This window comes from Mauremys reevesii, linkage group 5 (genome assembly GCF_016161935.1).
Source record: "Mauremys reevesii isolate NIE-2019 linkage group 5, ASM1616193v1, whole genome shotgun sequence".
NCBI classification, from domain to species: domain Eukaryota; kingdom Metazoa; phylum Chordata; order Testudines; family Geoemydidae; genus Mauremys; species Mauremys reevesii.
In genome coordinates this window covers 109731999-109758993 of record NC_052627.1, presented here as the reverse complement: position 1 = coordinate 109758993, position 26995 = coordinate 109731999, and the positions used below count along the sequence as shown (strand labels likewise).

Here is a 26995-nt window from a genome sequence, read left to right as displayed (position 1 = left end):
AGGGGAAAACATGAAAGGAGGATAGGAAAGCAGAGAGTGTAGGCCAGGACAGAGCTGTGCAGAGTCTTGAAGGGGAGGAGGTCTCAACTTCTCTTCCTCCTTGCAGACAGAGGTTGAAAATCCAGGGATTCCTTGTTGGAGAGGGAGTCTGGCAAGGGAAGCATCATCCTGCCTTTTCCCAGGCCCTGCAAAATACCACCCCCTCTCCCTGGAATTCAACATGGATTGGGCACTGTATTGTGCGAGGGAGCTCGGCTGAGACAGGACAGCCACTCTACACAGTACAATTCCACCCCTACACTCACAGAGTCAACATTTTCCTGCTGAAGTGCTGTCATGTTTAACTTATGTGCCTGCCCCCACTCCATAATGGCACTGACATAATTTAAACCTAGCAAAATATTAACTGGTTCCCTGCTAGATTGCAGCAATCAACAAGTCTTGCCTTCTGCTGTCTAGTGCCGAGACTATTGTATAAACAATCTAAAATCTGCAGTATTTGAAGGGAAACTGTCATGATAAAAAGCCTTGACCCCAATCTTGTGATAACTTAAGCATAAGTTTAATTTTAAGCATGTGAGTAGTATCACTGAAGTCAATGGATCTAATCAGATGTGTAAAATTAAGCCAGTACACCAGTGTTTGCAGGATCAGGACATCCTAGTAAAAAAAAAAAAAAAAAAGTTTCCTTGCCAATATTACTAAAAACACATTAAATTATTAAACTGAAATAACTTTTAAAGCTTAACAGTCTTTTCAATAGGTATATTATTTACTTAATTGTTAATAAGGGCACTGAAAGTGTACAGTCAGGGCATGTCTGAACTGGCAGAGTTGACAGTGCTCTATGAGTGGCGCTGTGAGTGTTAACGCTGTGAGGCCATGTTTACACTGGCAAGTTTCTGCGCAGCAAAGCGGCTTTCTGCGCTGTAACTCCTGAGGTGTACACACTGCCATGCCACTTAGTGCGCAGAAACTGCACAGTTGCAGTGCTGTAAAAAAAACCCACCCCAACGAGAGGTGTAGAGCTTTCTGTGCCGGGGCTACAGCACCGCGGTAGCAGTGTAGACACCCTGGTCGATTGCAGCACTGTGATTGGCCTCCAGGAGGTGTCCCACAATGCCTGTTCTCACCTCTCTGGTCATCGGTTTGAACTCTACTGCCCTGCCCTCAGGTGACCAACCATCATCCCCACCCCATAAATTCCTTTGGAATTTTGAAAGTCCCCTTCTTGTTTGCTTGGTGATGCGTGTAGTGGTCTCAGTGCATCTTCCCAGGTGGCCATGCCTGCTCCATGCACCAGGTGATCCCCTGCTTGGAGCAATGTCGAGCTGCTGTACCCCATTGGCATTTGGGGAGAGCAGTCCCAGCTGCACTGCAGACATAGGAATTATGCTACCTACAGACAGATTTCACGGTGCATGATAGAAAGGTGCCATGACCAGGACACATTGCAGTGTAGGGTGAAAGTGAAGGAACTGCGGAATGCCTACCACAAGGTGCGGGAGGCAAACCACCACTCCGGTGCTGCACCCATGAGCTGCCAGTTCTACAAAAAAGCTGGATGCGATACTCAGCGGTGACCCCCACCTCCACTGCGAAGACCACTGTGGATACTTCAGTGGCTCGCGTGCCAGTCAACTGAACCAGGAGGAGGAAATCTTGAACTAGGATGTGGCGGGGGACCCAGAGGCAGAGGATGCCTCGGAGGTCAGAGATGCAAGCAGCCAGGAGGAGGCTAGCCAGTCACAGCTGTCAGATGCTGGTGAAGCGCAAACAGGAGAGGGGGCCCCCGGGAAGTGGATCTGATTTTGGGAATTGCTGAAGCGAGTTGTTGGGGGCAGGAGGGCAGAAAGCAGGCTTGTCTCCCACTGCATGTCTAGTCTGAGTGGCGGAACAGGCTGTTCATTGACTCCCTCACTTTCCGGGAATCTCCCTCAGATCTCCAGGAAACTCTAGTGGAGATGCTGGGCAATCTGCTGCCACAGGTTCTTCGGCAGAGCTGCTTTGTTTCTTGCCCCATTAATGGTAACTTTATTGTGCCACTGTGCCATCACGAGGAGGTAAGGGGACCATTGCTGCACACAGGTGAGCCACATAGGGGCCAGGGCCAGGGTGGAAGCCGCAGTCTTGGAGAAGATCCTCCCTTGATTCCCTACTCATCCTCAGCAGCAAGGTATCTTCCATAATGATCACATCCTGTGGAAAGTGTGGGTACAGGAATGATTTTCAGGCCCGCCCTACAGCGTTGGCTCTCCCCAAGAGCCACGTGCCCAGTGTACAGCAGGATCCGGTCCAGTAAGAGTGATTTACCTGCCCCTGTGGCTACTCACCATTTTAGGGACTTGTGGCTCATGTGTATGCCAACAGCATTAAGGGGTAGATAGGGTCTCCCAGGATCACAATGGGCATTTTGACTTCCCCTATGGTGATCTTCTGGTCTGGGAAAAGAGTCCCTGCTTGCAGCTTCCTGAACAGGCCAGTGTTCCAAAAGATGCATGTGTTGTGCACCTTTCCGGGCCAGCCTGCGTTAATGTCTGTGAAATGCCCACGGTGATCTACAAGTGCCTGGAGAGCCATTCAGAAATATCCCTTGCGATTAATGTACTCAGTGGCTAGGTGGTCTGGTGCCAGAATTGGAATGTGCATGCCATCTATCGCCTCTCCGCAGTTAGGAAAGCCTATTTGTGCAAAGCCAGCCACAATGTCATGCATGTTGCCCAGAGTCACGGTCTATCGAAGCAGGATGCGATTAATAGCCCGGCACATTTCTGTCAACATGAGTCCAACGGTTGACTTTCCCATTCCGAACTGGTTAGTGACCGATTGATAGCAGTCTGGAGTAGCCAGCTTCCACAGTGCAATCGCCATGTGCTTCTCCAATGGCAAGGCAATTCTCATTCTTGTGTTCTTGCGCTGCAGGGCTGGGTGAGCTCATCCGAAAGTTCTGCAGCCAAAGCTCATCATCCCAGATTTGCATGATGATGTGATCTCACCACTCAGTGCTTGTTTCCCAAGCGCAAGAGTAGCGTTCCACTATGAATGCCACAAGCAATCTCGTGTTGTAGCTACTACACGTGGTGAGATCAATGTTGCACTGTTCTTGCCTTTGTAGTTTAAGGAATGTAGCCTATAGGACTAACCATATATATATTTCTCATAGTTTAAGTATTTGGTTTATTGTAATAGGTTTATAGATTTATATTGAAGTAAGTTTGGCTGTAATGCAACAGACCTACAGGCCATATCATGTATGTTAAGCTAAGGCAAAGTTAGCACATCTATATTAAGACCTTTTACTTAGAAAGCAAAGTTGACGTATATCTTGTTACTTAAATAAGTACCCACGTCTAAGTCTATGACCTTTTATCTAGACTGAAAGACAATGGAGAATGGCATAGGGAGTTTCTCAGTGTTGTACCCACAGACTTAACAAGTACACCACAAGAGACTGATGTGTGTACATACCTGTCACAATATGCACATACATACTAGCCTATGGGGTAAGCGTACCCTAACATTTTGTGGGTGAGGAATGAAATTTGAAAGGAAGGATTTCCGGCACTTTGCCCTATAAAAGAGGTAACCCACCTCGAGAGAGTACTCCATCTCCATTCTCACTTACTCCACTCTATCATTCTCACTTACAGTCTATTTCTACTCTCTTATCTATTTACGATGACTACTAGTATTAGTAGGCTATACCTGTTCTTCTTAAACTTAAAGTTTCAAGGGAACTAAGCTAAGCTAGGTTTTCCTAAGTTTTATTCTTATTTTTGTTTATTAGGTTTTGATTTTGAGTTTAAGTTAGTCAAGTAAACCCTAATTTAGTTTTGATAGCTCTTAGCATTAGATTTCTTCTAAGCACGGCATCCCTTACTCAAGAATTGAGAAACCTGAACTGCAAGGCTGGTCCTGTGTCTCTTACCACCATGTTGTCAAGGAAGGGTGTGAGTATACTAACCAAAGCTTTGTTGCATATATTAGCATATGTATCTTTTGAATAGCAGTAATGCAATTGTAACTTTGTAACTCTGGGTATTTTACCATTTATTTACTATTCTTAATTTTAATAAACAGTCTTTAAGGCTATATCTGTCTCATTGTGAGCTTCCAGTCATACCCCCAAGGCTCCTTTGTAAATTCTGTGAAGCCTGACTTCAGACAAGAACTTTTGTCTTCTGATCAAACAGATTGGCAAGCCTAAGACCCATACTAATTAATATTAATAATTAAATTAATAAATTAAATTACCATATTATCCAAATTAATGTTATCAGTACACCCTAAATCAGGCTACAGGAATAACTCCACTGCCACTCATGACGTGTTAGTCAGAGCGAGCAGCATACTGGTCAACAGTTCGGGATCCATTCCTGCAGCCCAAAGAGGCAGGGTGTGCAATACACAAATGGTTGAAAGATGGGTCCAAATGTGGACGAAAGCGATGGGATGCGAAGCAATGCATCATGGGGCACTGGGACAGGACCCAGGATGCCCCACGACCCCCTCCACCTTCCCACAAGTCTTAGTGGCAAAAGAGAAAGAGGTGCTCTGTGGGATAGCTGCCCAGAGTGCACTGCTCCAAATATCACTACAAGTGCCACAAGTGTGAATACACTATAAACAAACAAAAGTGGAACTTCAGCTGCCTGCACAATAGCAAGTTTCTAGTCACTTACAGGTTCTCAAGTACTAGACCAGGTGTGGGCAAACTTTTTGGCCCAAGGGCCATATCTGGGAATAGAAATTGTATGGTGTGCCATGAATGCTCACAAAATTGGGGTTGGGATGTGGGAGGGAGTGAGGGCTCTTTTTGGGGATGCGGGCTCCAGGGTGGGGCCAGAAATGGGAAATTCATGGTGCGGGAGGGGCTCTGGTCTGGGGCAGGGGAATGAGGTGTGTGTGTGGGGTGTGAGGGCTCTGAGGTGGGGCTGGGGGATGAGGAGTTTGGGATATAGGAGGGTGCTCAGGACTGGGATCAAGGGAGTTGGAGGGTGGGAGGGGGATCAGGGCTGGGGCAGAGGGTTGGGGCATGGGGAGAGGGTTAGGGGTACAGGCTCCAGGTGGCGCTTACCTCAAGTGGCTTCCGGAAGCAGCGGCATGTCCCTTCTCTGGCTCCTACTCGGAGGCGTGGCCAGGTGGCTCTGCACACTGCACCATCTGCAGGCATCACCCTTGCAGTTCCCATTAGCTGCAGTTCCTGACCAATGGGAGCTGTGGGGGTGGTGCTTGGGGCAGGGACAGTGTGCAGAGCAGTGTCCCCTGGCTGCCTCTATGTGTAGGAGCCAGAGGGGGGCCATGCTGTGGCTGCCGGGAGCTGCGTGGAGCAACCCCGACCCTGCTCCCTGGCTGGAGTGGGACAAGCCCCAGACCCCGCTCTCCATTGGGAGTTTGAGGGCTGGATTAAAATGGTTGTTGGGCCAAATCCGGCCCATGGGCCATAGGTTGCCCACCCCTGCACTAGACCAAGGCTGTAACACTTGGCGAGGAATTGTTTGTTTAAATTAAAACAAACAAACAAGCAAACAATTAAACATGTTAAGTCATGCTGACTGGTCCTAGGTTTTCAAAAAGATTTTTTAAAACAAAACCTAAAGTATTGTTTGAATGTGGACCTGATAATAGTTATTTAAGGAGGACAAACTTATTTATTCTTAACATAGAAAAGTGTGTTTTCTACTAAAACAAGAAAAAACCCTTAACATTTTAAAACGATGTGAACAGGAAATTTCCATTGAAATACTGACATTATTGGAGGGAAGGGGGAAGGCGGGACTATATTAACTTGCCTACATCTGTAAAGTTCATGCAGAGGATAGCTAAGAGTATTAGCTATATGATCTTAGCTCTGATCTTGGATTCCTCTTTCCTGATCCTACTTGACATTAGTGTAATTTTTGATACAAGTGAACACTGAGCACCCTGATCACAAAGCCAGTGCCTCATGGACACACTGTAGAATCATACCTCAACAAACATTGTTCTTTCATGTCTAATGAAGGTTTTACAGCTCTCTCTCTATTATGGAGCACCCAAAAGTTCTCGAGGAGCTTCTCCAGCAATCTTATTAACACCTTCAATCATGGACCTAATTCTCTGCAATAACACCAAGCTCTACATCAGGGGTAGGCAACCTATGGCACGCGTGCTGAAAGCGGCATGCGAGCTGATTTTCAGTGGCACTCACACTGCCCAGGTCCTGGCCACTGGTCTGGGGGGTTCTGCATTTTAATTTAATTTTAAATGAAGCTTCTTAAACATTTTTAAAACCTTATTTACTTTACATACAACAATAGTTTAGTTATATATTATAGATTTATAGAAAGAGACCTTCTAAAAACGTTAAAATGTATTACTGGCACGCGAACCCTTAAATTAGAGTGAATAAATGCCGGGGTCGGCACAGCACTTCTGAAAGGTTGCGACCCCTGCTCTATATATTTGTTTCCATCCACAACAATCCTTCTGCTTATCTTGACTTTTAGTTACTGGCTAAGCCACAACTTCCTACTTCCACAGGTTGACTGTGCATTTTGTAAAAAAAATACTTCCTTTTGTTTGTTTCAAACCTGCTGCCTACTATTTTCATTTGCTGACCCCTAGTTCTTGTGTTATGAGAAAAGGAAGTGTTATTTACTCTATTTACTTTCTCCACATCAGTCATGATTTTACAGACCTCTACAATATCCCCCCTTAGTTGTCTCTTTTCCAAGCTGAAAAGTCCCAGTCGTATTAATTTCTCCTCATATAGAAGCTGTTCCATACCCCTAATATTTTTTGTTGCCCTTTTCTGAACCTTTTCCAATTCCAATACATCTTTTTTGAGATGGGGCAACCACATCTGCATGCAGTATTCAAGATGTGGGTGTACCACGGATTTATATAGAGGCAATAGGATATTTTCTATCTTATTATCTATCCCTTTCTTAATGATTCACAACATTCTGTTCGCTTTTTTGATTGACGCTGCACATTGAGTGGATGTTTTCAGAGAACTACCCACAATGACTCCACAATCTCTTTCTTGAGTGGTAACAGCTAATTTAAACCCCATCATTTTATATGTATAGTTGGGATTATGGTTTTCTAATGTGCACTACTTTGCATTTATCAACATTGAATTTCATCTGCCATTTTGTCACCCAGTTTTGTCAGATCCTTTTGTAGCTCTTCGCAGTCTGCTTTGGACTTAACTATCTTGAGTAGTATTGTATTGTCTGGAAATTTTGCCACCTCACTGTTTACCCCTTTTTCCAGATCATTTATGACCGTCACCAGACCTGGAGTATTGTCAGATTGTTTGCTGACTCTTTCTATGATTAATCATCTCTTCAGTCATTTCCTTAGGTATTGCATATCCCTCTGTCGTCTTTCAGCAAAGCAAAATCCCCAAAGTGCCACAATACCATCATCACTTACTCCTGAAATAAATCCAAAATGCACACAATGTATTATGTTATATATCTATTAATGTTAACTTGGCCACAGTACCAGTCCTGTTTAACTTACAGTGTAAGTTCAGTTCAGGGCAGGAGCTCCTTCCTTTTTAACAATAATAATACACAGCGTTTATCTAGTGCTTTTCATCCATAGATTTCAAGGTGCTTTACAGAGATCAGTATTATCATCCCTGTTTTACAGATGGAGAAACTGAGGCACAAAGGCACAGACACCCAGCAAAGCAGTGGCAGAGCCAGGAATTGGACCCAGGTTTCCAAAGTCCCAATCTAGTCCCTGTCCACCAGGCAACACTATCTCCCTTATTAAGATGGGCTTCCCTATTCAAGTCAGTAGAAGTTTTGTCACTGAATTCAAAAGAAGCAGGAGTGATCAGACATGCAGTAATGTAGTAAGCTAAATATGAAAAACAAGATTAGCAAACACCACATATGCACAATGTGGCTGAGTTACTCGTTGTTACAACTTTAATTTCTATACTTCATGACTTTTTCCCTTCATCTATGCCACCTAATGTTGCCCTTTTTAAATTTTCCCCTCGCCATCAAGCCTAGAAAACTTCTGTCTTATAGAAGAACATTTCAGAAAAGTGCTGAACAATTGCAAAACAGAGGTTACAATCCATAACACTTGGCAACCTTTTATATAGAACAGCTGCTATGGACAAACATCATAACCCTTGTAGCACAAAATAAGTCTCTGTGAAGATAATTTCAATATACAGCATTTTTTAATAGGTCAATGGAGCAACTCCAATTTACACCAGCAAAGGATCCAGCTCTTTAAGTATCTGAGTACTGAGACTCTACTTAAGGTCTCTACTGAGATCTTATTTGAGTATGTTGATGCACTCTGGCCTTGAATCTGCTTCGCTCAAGGAATTCCTAGTCTGTTGATATTAGCGAGACAAGAGGGGGAGAGAGGCAATATTTTTTATTGCACCTCTGACGTTGCACTCCATATGCTTTGCAAAAATAAATATGATGTAACTGAAATATGCTTTATGCAAAAGGACTCTTGTAAGGGATCATTACAAAGCTTATGATCTACTGAGTTTGTTCATCCTATTTTTTTGCATATATTATTTCTATGTCTGGAGTTAGGAGAATAAGATATAAACTTGTATTACTGTTGTAAACATGTTAAGTGGAAGCTACTAAGGGTGCTTCAGAATCAATAACGTGTGAATGGCTCTGTTTACTTGCAAACCTTCCTGGGTACGAGCCAGCGAGCCCTGGAAGAATGGAGACTAGGGGTCTCACAAGATACGTGACCATGTTGCACGATACTGGAATCCATCTTAAATCTGGTACTTTTCCATTTAGAAGGAGAGATGGGGACCCAGAGAAAAAGGATTTCTGCCTTGTGCCAAAGCTATAAAAGGGGGTGGAACAGAACAAAGTGAAGGGCAGTCATGAGAAATCCCCAAGTTACCACCTGAGCTGGAACTAACAAGGGGACTATACCAGGGGAAAGGATTTGGCCCAGCTAGGAAGGAATCTAGTCTGTGAAAGAAGCTTATTGGAATATCTTTGAGGGTGAGATTTACCTGTAATTAGCTTCTTAATTTATTAGGCTTAGACTTGCGTGTTTTGTTTTATTTTGCTTGGTAACTTACTTTGTTCTGTCTGTTATTACTTGAAACCACTGAAATCCTACTTTTTATAATAAACAAAAGTGATTTTATTAAGTAACAAAACCAGAGTAAGTGATACCTGGGGGAGCAAACAGCTGTGCATCTCTCTCTATCAGTGTTATAGAGGGCAGACAATTTATGAGTTTACCCTGTATAAGCTTTAGAGAGAGTAAAACAGATTCATTTGGAGTTTGGATCCCTTTGGAGCTGGGGAGCTGGGTGCTGGAAACAGGAGTACTTGCTGAGCTGTTTTCAGTTAAGTCTGCAGCTTTGGAGGCGTAGTTCAGACCCTGGGTCTGTGTTGCAGCAGGCTAGCATGTCTGGCTCAATAAGATAGGGTTCTGGAGTCCCAAATTGGCAAAGAAAACAGGCTCAGAGGTAGTTTCAGCACATCAGGTGACAGTCCCAAGGGAGTCTCTGTGACTGAACCTGTCACGTCACCGACTTTTTTGGTGAGAGAGACAAGCTTCCAAGCCACAAAGAGCTCCTCTTCAGGCCCTGAAGAAGCTTGTCTCTCACCAACAAAAGTTGGTCCAAGAAAAGATATTACTTCACCTACCGTGTCTTTCTAATATCCTGGGACCGACATGGCTACAACTACGCTGCATACTGTGCTGACAGATATCTATCCATCTAGATTTTTTTCACGCACATCATTATAGTTATCTGAGCAGAGGTTGTACCTAGCATTCATCCCTTTTTAAGAGGTATGCAAGTGCTATATTTTAATTCTTGCAAACTTAACTTGGAACAGAATAGAAACAGTCTCTTTTCTGCTGTGCCACTAGTTTGGTTAATAAATACTTCTTCAAGGCTGTTGTCCTGCATTACCAATGGAATCTTAAATGTTTGTGATGTGAAAGTGGCTTTGATGGATATTCCACAGTTCAGAACTTCTCTGCTTTAAGAGTAGATGAAATACTATTTTTAATTTAGTTTTGCATAGGTTTGTTTATATTTCCTCTGATCACCAGCTTTATAGTGTTTCCAACCCAGTTCCAAGCAAATGGGAAAATATAGTGACAAAGTATTTTGAATAATTTCAAAGACCAAACAAATCCATAAAAAAAACCAAGTTTGTTTGTATGTAAGACCTTATCCAAATTCTACTGAAGTCAATTGGAGTCTTTAGGGGACATCATTAAAAAAGAATCTAAAATATATATTATATGTTACATTTAAAAGAAGAGAATCATTGGCCAAATCTTACAATGCAGTCTTCAGGAGTTTGGAGCAATGACTGCAGGATTTGGCTCTGTTAATAAATATGTGAGCTAAGAGAATTTTACAATCCAAAAGTAAGAACATCGATGTTCCTTTCGGTTATTGCTGTAGAAGTTTGCAATGCAGTAATTTAAGTGTGACAATGATGATTGATGATCATTTGGATACACTGAAATTGGCTGCTGTCAGACAGGCTTTGGAACAAGATGGTTCATTGGTCTATACCAAGGACGGATGTTCTTACTCCTGTGGACAGTTGTTGGGACGCATGTTCTGCTTGATTGTACTGTATTCCTTATCATTAGAGGTGAGCAAACTATAAACCATGAGCAGATTTGATGAATTTATCCCCCTTTCCTATTTGCAAATATGGGCCTGGATCCAGATCCCCAAAAAGTCAATGGAAAGACTCCCATTGACTTCACTGGAGTTTGGATAGGGCCAAATCTAGCCCTCACTTTTTGGCACCCATTCCTTAACTGTGTAATGGGTATAATAATATCTACTCACTCACCTCAAGGTGGTCTGGTGGAAGTTATTTAATAATTGGTAAAGTGCCTTGAGATTCTCTGATGACACATTAAAGAAATTCAAAGTATTTTTTTAGAGCTTCATTTGCCCTACATATATTGCACAGCTCAAGGATTCAACCATATATTTGTATAAATCAGTCCTACAGCCCAAAAATCAACCCAGGTACCAGAAAGACGATCACTCAGTGTGTGAGAATTTGCCACAAATGCATTGGATGTCTCAGCTGCCATTTGTTTGAACAAATGCTGCCCAACATAACTTTCCACTGCAGCATTACACAGCATAACACAGTGGTAACACTGTTGTTTCTCTCCCAGTATTCTGCTGCACTTCATAGCCATGGGGGATTTTTGTTTTGTGATTTCCACTCCTCCCTTACTAGTTTAAGTTTGGCTGGTTTTTGTCTGCTAAGGAGAATCATGACTGTAGACTGAGGCCTGGTCTATACTACCAACTTTTGTTGACAAAAGTGATGTTGCCACTCAAAAATCAGCATAATAAAAATCGGAATGTCATGGTCACACTCACTCCCTCTGTTGGCAGAGCGCATCCGCAGTTGCGGCACTATCGTTGACAATGTGAGCAATGCAGTGGGGGTACCTGTCCCACAGTCCAGCTCAATACCTTCTGTTGCTAGGTGTTGTGGGAAGGCGGAGCAGATCACGATGCATCTTGGGACTGGGCTCAATCTCCCATGATGCATTGCTTTATGTCCCAGTATTCCATGGGCTTCCGGCTTTCTTTCACGGCATTTTTCAATTACCTTCTTTGCTGTGCACCCTGGCATCTTTGTGAGAAGGGATGGATCCCGCACTGCTCTCCTGTGCTCTTACAACTGTCATGAAAACATCACGGATGGCAGTGCAGTTAATCGCGAAGTTCCTAACTGAAGAAGAGTCCCAATTCCCTGACATGCTACGTGACATAGGATAGGAGCAACTTTAAATTACTTTTGGCATTCACAGAACAGCTGCATATGGTAGATGGTCACTTTTGTGCTTGGGAAACCAAGCACTGAATGGTGGGATCATATCATCATGCAGGTGTGGGATGATGAGCAATGGCTACAGAAGTTTCAGATGTGTAAAGCCACCTTCCTGGAACTGTATGCGAAGCTCGCCCCAGCACTGCAGCACAAGGACACCAAAATGAGAGCTGCCTTAATCGGTAGAGAAGCATATGGCAATTGCTGTGTGGAAGCTGGTGACTCCAGACTGCTACTGGTCAGTTGCAAATCAATTTGGAGTCAAGAAGTCGACCATTGGAGCTGCGTTAATGCAAGAGTGCAGGGCAATTAATCACATCCTGCTATGAAGGACCGTGACTCTGGGAAATGTGCATGAAATAGTGGATGGCTTTGCAGAAATAGGTTTCCCTAACTGTAGAGGGGCAGTAAATGACACACATATTCCAATTTTGGCACCAGACCACCTTGCGATGGAGTACATCAGGGTAATCCGCTGGCAGGTTGCCAGACCATTTGTTTACATTTGCACAGCTGCTTGCTGCTCCCAGTGGCCACAGTTTGTCATTCTCAACATTGTTTGCTTTTTTGACTGCCACTGCACATTGAGTGGATGTTTTCAGAGAACTATCCACAATGACTCCAAGATCTCTTTCTTGAGTGTGTGACAGACCCAGACCAGTGGGGTACAGGAGTCTGGTAGAGGGCAAATATACTGGTCACTGGATGAGTAGTTTTCTGTTCCCTGAGTGACCAGAGCAGGGGCTGCACTAGAGTAATCAGGAACCTGCTAGAACCAATTAAGGCAGACAGGCTGATTAGATCACCTGCAGCCAATCAAGGCAGGCTAATCAGGGCACCTGGGTTTAAAAAGGAGCTCACTTCAGTTTGTGGTGCGTGAGAGAGGAGCTGGGAGCAAGAGGCACAAGCAGGGGCAGCTCCAGGCACCAGCACGCCAAGCGCGTGCTTGGGGCAGCAAGCCACTGGGGGCGCTCTGCCGGTCGCCACGTGGCCAGCAAGCAGGCTGCATTCGGTGGCTTGCCTGCGGAGGGTCCGCTGGTCTCGCGGCTTCGACGGACCTCCCGCAGGCAAGCCGTGGGACCAGTGGACCCTCCGCAGGCAAGCCGCCGAAGGCAGCCTGCCTGCCGTGCTTGGGGCGGCAAAATGCCTAGAGCCGCCCCTGGGTGCAAGAAGCTGAGAGGGTATGCTGCTGGAGGACTGAGGAGTACAAGGAGGAAGGTCCTGTGGTGAGGATTGTGACGATGCGGTTCTGGCAGGACCCAACTGAGAGTGCCAGATCAGGACCAATTGCTCAAACAGGGCAGTCACAGCCCTAGGCTGGGGTTTTTCCACCTCTAAGGCAAACCAAACCAGCCAGACAAAGAGGACTTCGGTCTTACCCCACTGGCTAACCACAAGTCACACAAGCAATTTCCTTAGACACTCCAGTCTCCCAGTATCACCACCAGTGCACTCGTCCTGGGGATGAATGGTTATGAAAACCAACACCCCAATAAAAGAAAAAGGTTCTCTTGATCCCAAAGGACCAAGCCCCAGACCCAGGTCAATATACACATCAGATCTTACCCACAAATCATGCTGTTGCCAATCCTTTAGAATCTAAAATCTAAAGGTTTATTTACAAAGAGAAAAAGGTAGAGATGAGAGGTAGAATTGGTTAAATGGAATCAATTACATATAGTAATGGCAAAGTTCTTAGTTCAGGCTTGCAGCAGTGATGGAGCAAACTGCAGGTTCAAATCAAGTCTCTGGAGAACATCCCCCGCTGGGATGGGTCATTCAGTCCTTTGTGCAGAGCTTCAGTCTGTAGCAAAGTCCCTCCAGAGGCAAGAAGCAGGATTGAAGACCAGATGGAGATGATGCATCAGCCTTATATAGGCTTTTCCAGGTGTAAGAACCTCTTTGTCCTTACTGTGGAAAATTACAGCAAAATGGAGTCTGGAGTCACATGGGCCAGTCCCTGCATACTTCGCTGAGTCACAAGGCATGTTTGCCTTCTCTCCATGGGTCAATTGTGTAGCTGATGGTCCTTAATGGGCCATCAAGCAGGCTAAGCAGAGCTAACACCAACTTGTCTGGGATATCAGCCAGAAGCACATCACCAACTTGAAATAGACAGTATAGAGCCAATATACATAACTTCAACTAAAAATGATACATGCACACAGACAGCATAATCATAACCAGCAACCCATAACCTGGTCTTAGACACCTTATATGACCCCCTTTACCTAAGATGTGGTGCCACTACAGGACCTTGGTTGCAACCCATGTTCTATATGGTCCCAATTTATATCAATAACGTCACAAGGATATAGAAGGTGTTGGGAGGAGGCCATGGGGAAGTAGCCCAGGGAATTGTAGCTGTCGTGTAGCTGTACCAGGAGGCAATCTAGACAGCTACAGTCCACAGGGCCCTGGGCCGGAACCCAGGGTAGAGGGTGGGCCCCAAAACCTCCCAACTCCTGATCCAACACAGGAAGATCTCGGAGGCTAGCAAAAAATCTGCCAATAAGCACAGGACCCACCAAGGTACAGGAAGAACTTGTCACAAGTGGTAACAGCTAATTTAGACTCCATTCTATATGTATAGTTGGGATTACATCTTCCAGTGTGCATTACTTTGCATTTATCAACTTTGAATTTCATCTGCCATTTTGTTGCCCAGTCACCCAGTTTTGAGAGATTCTTTTGTAGCTCTTCTCAGTATGCCTGGGACTTAACTATCTTGAGTTAGTTTTGTAACATTTGCAGAGTTTGCCATCTCACTGTTTACCCCCTATTCCAGATCATTTATGAATATGTTGAATAGGACTGATCCCAGTACAGACCACTGGGAGAAACCAGTATTTACCTCTCTCGATTTTGAAAACTGACCATTTATTCCTACCCTTCGTTTCCTATCTTTTAACCAGTTATCAATCTGTGAGAGCACCTTCCCTCTTATCCCATGACAGCTTACTTTGCATAAGAACCTTTGGTGAGGGACCTTGTCAAAGGCTTTCTGAAAATGTAAGTACACTATATCTACTGGATTCCCCTTGTGTACATGCTTATTGTCCCCCTCAAAGAATTCCAGTAGATTGGTGAGGCATGATTTCCCTTTACAAAAAACATGTTGACTCTTCCCCAACAAATTACGTTCATCTACGTGTCTGACAATATTGTTATTTACTATAGTTTCAACCAGTTTCCCTGGTATTGAAGTCAGGCTTACCGGCCTGTAATTGCTGGGAATACCTCTGGAGCCCTTTTAAAAAAAAATTGTCGTCACATTAGCTATGCTCCAGTCATCTGGTACAGAAGCTGATTTAAAGGATAGGTTACGGACTGTACTTAGTAGTTCTGCACTTTCATATTTTGTGTTCCTTCAAACTCTTAGGTGAATACCATCGGGTCCTGGTGACTTATTGCTGTTTAGTTTATCTATTTGTTCCAAAACCTCCTCTAATGACACCTCAATCTGGGACAGTCCCTCAGATTTGTCACCTAAAAAGAATGAGTCAGGTTTGGGAATCTCCCTCACATCCTCAACCATGAAGACCAATGCAAAGAATTCATTTAGTTTCTCCCCACTGGCCTTATCATCCTTGAGTGCTCCTTTAGCACCTCGATCAGCCAGTGGCCCCACTGGTTGTTTAACAGGCTTCCTGCTTCTGATGTACTTAAATTTTTTTGCTGTTATTTTGAGTCTTTGGCTAGCTGTTCTTCAGATTCTTACTTGGCCTTCCTAATTATGTCTTTATACTTCATTTGCAAGAGTTTATGCTCTTTTCTATTTTCCTCACTAGGATTTAACTTCCACTTTCTAAAGGATACCTTTTTGCCTCTCACTGCTCCTTTTAATTTGTTGCTTAGCCACAGTGGCTCTTGTTTGGTTCTCTTACTAGGTTTTTTTTAATTTGGGGTATACATTTAAGTTGAGCCTCTATTATGTTGTCTTAAAGAAGTTACCATGCAGCTTGCAGGGATTTCACTTTTGGCGCTGTACTGTTTAATTTCTGTTTAACTAACCTCCTCATTTTGTGTAGTTCCCCTTTCTGAAATTAAATGCTACAGTGTTGGGCAGCTGTGGTCTTTTCCCCACCACAGGGATGTTACATTTAGTTATATCATGGTCACTATTACCAAGCAGTCCAGCTATATTCACCTCTTGGACCTGATCCTGTGCTCCACTTAAGACTAAATCAAGAATTGCCTCTCCTCTTGTGGCTTCCAGGACTAGCTGCTCCAAGAAGCAGTCATTTAAGGTATCAAGAAAGGTGTCAAGTTCTTTCTTTATCCCCCCCCCCCTCTCTTTCTGCTAGTCACCTGCTAAGACTAAGGCCCTGTCTACACAGGCAAGTTTCTGTGCAGTAAAGCAGCTTTCTGTGCTGTAACTCCTGAGGTGTACATACTGCCAAGCCACTTAGTGCATAGAAACAGCGCATTTGTAGTGCTTTAAACAAACAAAAAACCAAACCAAAACAAACAAACAAACAAACAAACCACCCCCGATGAGAGGTGTAGATCTTTCTGTGCCAGTGCTACAGCACCGCGGTGCCAGTGTAGATACCCCGGTTGATTGCAGCACTGTGATTGGCCTCCAGGAGGTGTCCCACAATGCCTGTTCTCACCTCTCTGGTCATCGGTTTGAACTCTACTGCCCTGCCCTCAGGTGACCAACCATCATCCCCACCCCATAAATTCCTTTGGAATTTTGAAAGTCCCCTTCCTGTTTGCTTGGTGATGCGTGTAATGGTCTCAGCGCATCTTCCCAGGTGGCCATGCCTGCTCCATGCACCAGGCGATCCCCTGCTTGGAGCAATGTCGAGCTGCTGGACCTCATTGGCATTTGGGGAGAGAAGGCAGTGCAGTCCCAGCTGCACTCCAGCCATAAGAATTACCCCACCTATGGACAGATTTCACGATGTAGGACAGAAAGGGTCCATTAGTGGGACACATTGCAATGTAGGGTCAAACTGAAGGAGCTGCAGAATGCCTACCACAAGGCACAGGAGGCAAACCACCACTCCGGTGCTGCGCCCACGAGCTGCCAGTTTTACAAAGAGCTGGATGCGATACTCGGCTGCGACCCCACCTCCATCACAAAGGCCCCTATGGATACTTCAGTGGCTCATGTGCCAGTTGAGAGTGGACCGAGCCAGGAGGAGGAAATCTTGGATGAGGTTGTGGAGTGGGAGAGGTACCCAGAGGCAGAGGATGACTCAAAGGCCAGAGATACATGCAGCCAGGAGCTCTTTTCTACCCCGGAGGAGCCTAGCCAGTCACAGTTGTTGGAGATTGGCGAAGTGCAAACAGAAGAGGCCCCTGGTAAGTTAATCTGATTTTGGGAATCACTGAAGTGAGTTGTTGCGGGCAGGAGGGTTGCAGAAAGCAGGCTTGTCTCCCACCACATGCCTAGTCTGAGCGGCAGAACAGGCTGTTGATTGCCCAGTAAATTGAGGGAGTCAATCCACTGCCGCAGGTTCTTCAGCAGAGCTGCTTTGTTTCTTGTCCCATTAACGGTAACTTTCCCGCGCCACTCTGCTGTCACTGTGTGTGTGGGTGAGCTGCATAGGGGCCAGGATGGAAGCTGCAGTCTTGGGAAAGACTCTCCCTCAATTCCTGGCTCATCCTCAGCAGCAAGATGTCTTCCATAATGATCACATCCTGTGGAAAGTGTGAGGACAGGAATGATCATCAGGCCTCCCCTACAGTGCTGGCTCTCCAAGAGCAACATGCCCATGTACAGCAGGGTCTGGTCCAGGAAGAGTGATTTACCTGCCCCTGCGGCTACTCACCATTTCGGGGGGTCTTGTGGTTCATGTGTGCTTGCCTGGGGTCAGCCAGTTAGTGACAGGTGAGAGAGAACTGGCTGTGTTTTAAAGCACTGAATCAGTGTTGCAAACAATACTGCTTCTGTAAAATATTGTGTTTAAACTTCAGAGAGATAACAAAGAGGGAGGCTGGGCTCCCAAGGTCATGAGCGGTGAACTGCTGTACAGAATTAGAAAGTGGCCAAGAGGAACTAAAGGAGGACTTATTGCATCATGTGCACCAATCACCTCCTAGCATTACAAGCAATCCCGAGCATAGCAACAAACATTAGTAGCTTTCAGCTTCAAATTGCTGCCTCAAGTCATCCTTGATCCTTAAGGCCCTGTGCTGTGCCCCTCTAATAGCCTTGATCTCTGGCTGTTCAAACTCAGCCTCCAGGTACTGTGCCTCTGCGGTCCAGTCCTGCGTGAAGCTTTCATCCTTCCCTTCACAAACATTATGGAACATACAGCACATGGCTATGAGCATAGGAATATGGTCATCGGCCAGGTCCAGCTTCTCATATAGGCAGTGCCAGTGGACCTTTAAATGGCCAAAAACCATACTCAGTCATTTTTCACTTGCTCAGCCAGTTGTTGAACTGCTACTTGCTGCTGTCAAGTTGCCCCATGTATTGTTTCGTAAGCCACGGCATTAAGGGATGGTCTCCCAGGATCACAATGGGCATTTAGACTTCCCCTACGGTGATCTTCTGGTCCAGGAAGAAAGTCCCTGCTTGCAGCTTCTTGAACAGGCCAATGTTCCGAAAGATGCACGCATCATGTACCTTTCTGGACCAGCCAATGTCTGTGTAATGCCCACGATGATCCACAAGCTCCTGGAGAACCATGGAGAAATAGCCCTTCTGATTAATGTACTCGGTGGCCTGGTCCCAGAATTGGAATATGCATGCCATCTATCACCCCTCTCATTTGTGCAAAGCCATCCACAATGTCATGCACATTGCCCAGAGTCATGGTCTTTCGAAGAAGGATGCGATTAATAGCCTTGCACGCTTCAACATGAGTCCAATGGTCAACTTTCCTACTCCGAACTGGTTAGCGACCAATTGGTAGCAGTCTGGAGTAACCAGCTTCCACAATGCAATCACCACACACTTCTCCAATGACAGGGCAGCTCTCATTCTCGTGTCCTTGCGCTGCAGGGCTGAGGCGAGCTCATCACACAGTCCCATGAATGTGGTTTTCCTCATCCGAAAGCTCTGCAGCCACTGCTCATCATCCCAGACATGCAGGACGACGTGATCCCACCACTCAGTGCTTGTTTCCCGAGTCCAAAAGCAGTGTTCCACTGTGGTCAGCACCTCCATGAACGCCACAAGCAATCTCATGTCATAGCTACTACGTGTGGCGAGATCAATGTTGCACTCCTCTTGCCTTTGTAGTTTAAGGAATAACTCCCACTGCCACTCATGTTAGTCAGAGGGAGCAGCATACTGGTCAACAGTCTGGGATCCATTCCTGCAGCCCGAAGAGAGAGTGCGCAGTACACAAATGTTTGAAAGATGGCACCAAGTGCGGACGGAAACGCAGGGATTTCTGGGATGCAAAGCAATGCATCACGAGTCATTGGGACAGGACCCAGGATGCCCCACACCCCCCTCCACCTTCCCACAAGTCTTAGCGGCAGAAGAGAAAGAGCTGCTCTGTGGGATAGCTGCCTAGAGTGCACCGCTCCAAATACCAGCTGCAAGTGTGAACACGCTATTGCGCGGGCAGCTGACAGTGTGAACACACAACAGTGGTTTCCCTTCAGCCCTCTCTGAGCGGCGCTGTAACTGCCGGCGCTGTAAATTTGCTAGTGTAGATGTGCCCTAAGGGATATAAGCCTCCTTGTATATTCAATGATGAAAAGTATTGGCTGGCCACTCTTCATATCCATTTGTAGGGTGCCTAGCACAATGACATCCCACTCCTGACTGAGGACTGGTGCTACATTCATACACATATAGAATAATCAATAAACAAACAAACTGTTGTGTGCACATACCCATTTTTCTGATATAGTGTCAAAGAAGATAACACATTAGAGAACTTTTCTTCTTCTGACTTCCATAGAACACGTAATACAGTTTAATTGTCCCTTCTGTACTTGACCTCCTTCTGATCCCTCACTTCTTCCACAAGGTGGCAGTATTCACCTTAAATTCAGCTCAATATCTGTAAACCTTTGAAACAGAGACTAGAAAAACTAAAATACACCTACTGTGGCTGGGTTTGGGGATTGCTCCAGAGTAATGATGAGACAGAGCAGGTCTTGAAGAGGGAAGGAGTGGTGAAAGAAAATAAAAAGTTTAAAAATGTAGAGAAAAAAAGGAGCAGTTACTGTGCAGACTAGTGCTCCAGTGTAAGATGCAAGACTAATGGTACTTAAAAATGCATTTTGTAGTTTGAGCACCTCACACCCAGATACACCAACTCATCAGGCCAAAGTTTAAAAACAACACAAATCTGGTATAAAAATCCACTATTGACCCACAACCACAGCAGTACAAGCATCTAAAGCAGGGCAGGACTTCAGCCACTAAGACCAGAAGCAGCCAAAGCAGGGACTGCTGCACTGGGGAGCAGAGGTAAACTGGGGTTCAGCCAGGGCCACCTCTTCCCCAGCATCCTCCTGGATGATGTGTAGAACTGTGTACGGAAACCCCTCACACACTCTAGGGGCACTGGGATCAAGGTGGTGCCTCCCATCCCTCTCCCCTGTGGTCTTGGGGAAAGCTGCAGAGAGGAGCCAGCCAGAGACTCCAGCAGAAAGCAGAGATCTCTGGGCGTTCAGAGAATTTTCTAGAGTTTTGACTGGACTTTCTCTGCCTCGGGCTGATTGACTGTTTGCTCTGACCCTCCCCGCCTTACCTTCATCTCACCTCCTCCTTACCCTCTTCTCCTCTGCTTTGTCCCCCAGACTCCCTTCCCTTCAGCTGATCCTCTCCTAAATACCCCTCTTCACAAAAAATTACTGTGGTACTAACATGGTGTGTGCTGCCATCACATTGTTCCCTCTGCTTGTGGGTTACCTCCAGTCTTCCACCATGTGCCTTTCCTGTCTATTTAGAGTGCAAGCCCTTCAGGACATGAACCATCTACTACTCTGTTTGTACGGCTGGATAGCCCTTAGGGATTACCATAACAAACAATAATGAATAGAAGGTTGACAAACTGAGCCCCTGGACCAGATGGGGTCCATTTGATGTAGAAATCTAGCTCATGATGGATTAAGACCTTTTAGGGTACAATCTCTCCTTAAAAAAAATATGGTTCTAGCTCTTCTGGCTGTGCAAATAACTCTGACAGCAAACCAAAGTTCTTAGAGGTGTGAACTGCTCTCATTCATCAAAATCATGATTTATTCTGAAGCCTAATGATGGCTCTTTATGGGCCAGATTTCCAAGCAACAGAGATGCACAACTGCATTTCTAATTTTGGTGACCAATGACAGTGGTTGAGAAGGCAAGTCAGATAAATGCGTGCACAAAGGACCAAACAAAGAACATAAATAACTGCCCTAAAAGCATTAAGCATTATTTTTCCTCCTTCCTCCTCCCCCCACAAGTGATGCCAAATGCAACAGCAACTCTACTAACCAAAGGCCAGATCCTCTACAATGGTTCTTCACCAGCTTAACTCACATGAGGATCTGGCTCTGAAAGTTTAGTAACTACAAAAGGTCCATATTCTACCTTTGACATTTTAGTAAGCCACCCATTGACAGTGGGGATTGTTTATGGCTGCTACTTTGTAGCCCTCTCCCAGGGACCATAATTAAAATAAAATTTGGCCTTTTGCTATCAGTGAGTATGACAAAGAAAAGAAGTTGTTAGCCTTGCAGGAAGTCTCTGCTGAGCATGGAGGAGAGCAGTCCAAAGTCACAGGCTCCCCAATTAAGAAAGTCCTCATGCTACGTTGAGTTGTTGCAGTCGCCCCATCAGAGGGGAGTGAATTCCTCATAATGAAACCAGACATGCTGGGCACAGGAGCACTTTCACTGTTTGACATGAATTTAAACTCTGTTCCATTGCCACAACACAAAAATCTGGCTAATTATTCTGGGGCCTAAATGAGAGATAAGCACTTTGGAAAGTCTGGCCCACATTGCCTGAACACAGCAGAGGGGTGGGGATCCTTTTGTAAGCCCCTCCCCCATTATTTATTTTCTCGCCTTGTAACAACTCAGCAGCGTCTCACAGAAATAGAACTATGATTTTGGGAGGATTACCTGTTTTTTAAAACAGTTGATCTCCCATTAATATATTTTAATCTTTTGACAGAGACAAAGATTGCCAAAAAATATGGGAAACAATGCAAAAGGCGTTTATTTACAAGAACCCATGTAATATTACAACGGAAGATTATCAGCTGTTATTGGATTTGGCGAGTCATCCTATCCCCTGTAACAAGGTAACAATATTTGTGTGTGATGAGCTGTCTGGGTAGGGACTGCTTGTCCGTACATGCCCAGTACAACGGAGATCCTTTGGTTTTGTGCTAGAGGCACTTGACAAACACAGAACAACAGGGTCCTGGTCCAATACTAGGGCTGCTAGCCACTATGGTAACACAAATAATAGTAATGATAGCAGTCATGAGTGACCCTCAAATACCTACAGATACTCTGACTTCAGGCTTGAGATAACATTACTCCCAAAGCTACTTCTTTTAGAACAAGAGTATCCTGTTCATTACAGGCCAGTGATGAAGATCATTATACAGAACATTCCTTCTAGGGGCAAAATTTTGGGCCATAATGGGAAAATCATTGTGGCCTTCATTGCTATTTAGAAGAGAAGCTCTCTGTAAGAGCAGCCATGCAGTTAGAGGCACACGGCTTTTTATTGCGCATGTGCGGTTGAAATGCATGCAGAGTGGCAGCAATTAGAGCTGGTTAAAAAGTTTCCTTCAAAATGTTTTTTCAATAGAAAATTGGTTCCCCCCCCCCCCAACCAAATTAATTTTTTTTTCTGAGAATAGAAATTTTCAGACACCACACTGGAATTTTTATATATTTTAAATAGTCAGTTTTTGGTCTTTTAACAACCCCCCCCCCCCAAAATATAAATGAAAACAAACATTTTCATCATCAAAACTTTTTCTGGAAAAAAACATTTCCTGACCAGCTCTCATATCAATGCCATTTCTTACACACCATTCTTTCCCTCACAGTCATTATTTTGGAGCAAGACAAATGACCTTGTTCATCGTTATACAAAAACCAATCACAGTTTCCTCACTCTGGAGGACACCTTGCTGGGCTATATGGCTGATGGAGTCTCATGGTGTGGAAACCCTTCTAGTCCAGGTAAGGATTCCTTAAACAAAAAACCAAAAAAATTAACTCCAGGTTTTCTTTCACTCAGAAATTTCTAATATAAGAAAATCTCTTTTGGAGAGGATACTTTCCATTCTTAGTTTCAGCCCAAACAACTGTTGATCCTTTCTACCCTGCCTGAGTTATGGAAAAGTGAAAAACACTCATTTTCAGCTTAATTTTATCAACACTTTTTAGCTCCCAGTAGCACAGAAAGAGCTCAGCCTAGTGACATATTGCCTCCCTTATTTACAGTAATCAGCAACCTACCGTGATTCCAGTGTGACCACTTTCAGACTAAGGCCACAGTCCTGCAATATGCTCCATTCAGGCAGACTCCTGCACTTGCACAGAAGTCATTGGGACCACATGTAGACATAAGGGGGTTGCTTGTTCACACTAAGGGCCTAAGAATGAGTAGGGATGTCAGAAGCTGTCCTCAAATTTGAGGGAAATTTATAAAAAACAAAATAAAAATTATGTGGGAAGAGTCACTTCTGAGCATGCTCAGTGAGCATCCGCTAAGACCCTTCCCTCCCCCCCCACTTTTGGTCACATCAATAAGTGCACATTCACCCTGCTCAGCCTGACCAGGAACAATGTTGCTGGAATCATTTGCATAAGGGGACTGTAAATGCCTCACAGTCTTCCAAACACCTTTGACTTAATCTCCCCCTTAGAACACTTTTCATCTAACCCTGTTGCTGTGATGGGGCACAATGGTTATTTTTGCCATTCTTATTCAGCACTGCAGGCAGTATTAAAGTGTCTGACAATTTCTTCTCTAATCTTAGTTATTCTGCATCATATATTTATTTTAGGAGTTAACTATGAATCTTGTCCAAAATGGAGTGAATGCGAGAGCAACCCTACTTCTGTGTACTGGAAAATGGCATCCAAGATGGTAAGGATTATATAGCAACTTCTCCAGGATCACAGTTAAAATTAATTTATCCTTTGGGGTTTGGGGATGTTGAAAGAGGGTAAAATCTTGGCCCCCCCAAGCAGGTCAATGGCAAAACTCCCATAGACTTAAGTGGGACAGGGTTTCACCCAGACCGTGGAAATCTGGGGCTAAAATGTCTGGTAGGTCTGTTCCATTGGCTAGATAACAGAGGCTTTGATCCTACAACCAAATCCATGTACATGAATCCTTGAGTCCCTGCAAGATGCATTGACTTCAGTGGGACTCTATGCAGACATAGAAGTCTGCCTGCACAGATCCAATTGCAGGATTGGGGCCTTAACTATTAACTATGGCTCCCTACTTTAATGGACAATAGCCTATTTTTCTATATTTTTATCATGATCAATTACATCCTGGAACAATAATTTTAGTCAAAATATTCGTGTTTATAACAATAAAAGAAATACAGCAAAGGAAAAAGTGGCTAACAGTTAAACCTTGGAACACAGTCTGATCATCTCAGTGGTCTGATGTAAATTCCTCCCAAATTGTTAGGAGTCATGCCACAAATTACTCAAAATGCCATTATCCTCCCGGCTTTCACCAAAGACGTTGAATGGGTCAAATTCAATCTCAGATTAGATTATTAAGAACTGAAAGTTGTGCCATGTGTTTTTTGGAAACACAGGTTTCCCCAAGACTTTCACTAAGGTCTCATGTTTCACACAACATTTAATGTCACAATAATTTGGGCATTCTTATTCTTACTGATGGGTCCCTCCATCAGTGGTCATCTTGATAACGGTGTCAAACAGCACCAAGCACAATTAGTGCTTAACAAACATTAATTAACCATAATATATATAATTATAGGAATCATTCCCTCAGACAAATACACAAGATCACAATTGCTAAAACCAATGACTTTTTAAACCTCTGAATGCTAAAAACATGCTGGAAACTGCTGTAGAGCATGGCTGAGAGGATGAGCACCTCCTTGTGCCTTTTTAACATAATGAAAAGAACTCCTCTGTGAAGCCCTGATTCACAAAGGTGTACAGGTAGGTGCCTAACTTGAAGCACGTGACTTCATTGACTTCAATGAGACTCCACATGCTTAAAGTCATGCATGTGTTTCAGTACCTTGCTGAATCGGGACCTTACAGAATGCTTATTTAACTCTATTCTGTAAGAATTCTTCTGGCTAAATCAAAGGTAAATTAAGTTTATTATCAAATCTGAAGATTTAAGAGATGCTGAGTAAGGATATTGGAAACAGAAATGGTTACATGTAAAACAAAAAGTATAACACACTTCTTAGAGACTATATTTAACCTTTAACAGGCTAAAATCCTTGCCTAAAGTAATTTCTCAAAGGCAATCTCTCAGCATCACCAAGCAACATGGCTGGGATCCACCTTTCATAAATGCAAAAGACACTGTCCTTCTTGCTCTCTCAGTGATGGATACCAAAGTCTCCTTATATTTCCCAAAACTCCTTGTTTTGTTCCCAGAATCAGGATCCTTTCCGGTTGTGGTGGCTCCAAGTTGCCCTCACAGACTTGTGTTGACTCCATATGCAAAACAGGCTTCTATTGTGTTGGCTTATTATAATGCTTAATCTACATAGGGACCTAGGCAGACAGGTGTTTAGAAAAACCTGTTTGTCAGCCCTGCCTGAGACACAGACTCTAAAAATATATTTTCAGTACATATACACAACTGCTTACAGATCATCCATCCATCTCTCAAGAGTTATGTGGTTCAGTATGCCCTAAACTTTTGTTAGATACCTTACACAATCCTTTTTGGATAAATACTGTGGAAGCAGTGTGTTACATGTAGTCAGTTTGTCAGGCCTGATAGAAGTTACTACTACAGAACAGTGAACCCTTTGCCAGTTGGTATTCAGGGATTCTTAGGGTCACAATTAGTTCCCCAGCATAATTTAAGCAGCCCAAGGGCTGCTCTAATTTACACTGGCTGCCAGTAGACCCACAGGCTGACACAGAAGCCAGGGCTCAGGGAAGTCACAGCAATGTCCTCTACACAAGCAGCCAGGAAAACTGTGGCACAGGAGCTGTTATGCCAGCTTTGCACCATCACAGGCTTTCCCTACATGGGGTTGTCCAGTTGCGGTTGGTCAATGTAGCTTTAGGGTAATTTTGTACCAGTGAGAGAAGATATGGCCTTTTATTTTCACTGGGATCTTCTGGTAAAATAGTGAGCCCAGATTCTGAGCTGGTAAATATTGGTGCAGCTCTACTGAAGTCAGAAGAGCTATGCTGCTTTAACATAAGAATGGCTGTACCGGGTCAGACCAAAGGTCCATCTAGCCCAGTATCCTGTCTACCGACAGTGGCCAATGCCAGGTGCCCCAGAGGGAGTGAACATAACAGGCAATGATCAAGTGATCTCTCTCCTGCCATCCATCTCCACCCTCTGACAAACAGAGGCTAGGGACACCATTCCTTACCCATCCTGGCTAATAGCCATTTATGGACTTAACCACCATGAATTTATCCAGTTCTCTTTTAAACACTATTATAGTCCTAGCCTTCACAACCTCCTCAGGTAAGGAGTTCCACAAGTTGACTGTGTGCTGCGTGAAGAAGAACTTCCTTTTACTCTAGCTAAGGATCTGACCCTCTGTTTCATGTAAAACTAAAGTACAATGTATGTTTGCTTGTTTAGTTTGCAGAAAAAGCATGTGGTGTGGTTCAGGTGATGCTCAATGGATCAATAGAAGCTGGAGCATTCAGAAGTAACAGGTATCTACTTAATCTCACTAGGCGTTTAAATCGGTTTTAGGAGCGTAAAACCGATTTAACGCCGAAACACACACAGCAGCACCTTATATATCGATTTTTTTTAATGGCTTAACTGAGCTTCTGTACTCTCCCCTAAGGAGTAGTAACGCCTATATTATATTAATATATCGGATAGGCGGTGGGGACGCTGACTGGGTATTTGGCCTCGGGCTATCTCCCACAGTGTGCACCAGTGCCCCGCTCTGGCAATCTGAACTGGAACTGGATGCAAGGTAAGGAAAAAAAAAAAAATTTTTTTTTTTTTTTTTCCTTTGAAGTTCAGCTGCGCGTGGCAATGGCGGCGGCGTCCAAAC

The 26995-nt window shown here is 44.3% G+C and overlaps 1 protein-coding gene across 5 annotated transcripts in view; it reads left to right on the top strand.

The window, feature by feature from the left end:
• LOC120405963 (ADP-ribosyl cyclase/cyclic ADP-ribose hydrolase 1-like) overlaps positions 1 to 26995 on the top strand; it is a 45277-nt gene that overhangs the window by 7412 nt on the left and 10870 nt on the right. For all 5 annotated transcript variants that reach the window (XM_039539998.1, XM_039539995.1, XM_039539994.1 and 2 more), the window contains 4 exons: positions 21928 to 22057; positions 22820 to 22955; positions 23786 to 23868; positions 26566 to 26642. In XM_039539998.1, coding sequence (XP_039395932.1) covers positions 21928 to 22057; positions 22820 to 22955; positions 23786 to 23868; positions 26566 to 26642 — 426 coding nt within the window. The remainder of the gene's footprint in view (positions 1 to 21927; positions 22058 to 22819; positions 22956 to 23785; positions 23869 to 26565; positions 26643 to 26995) is intronic.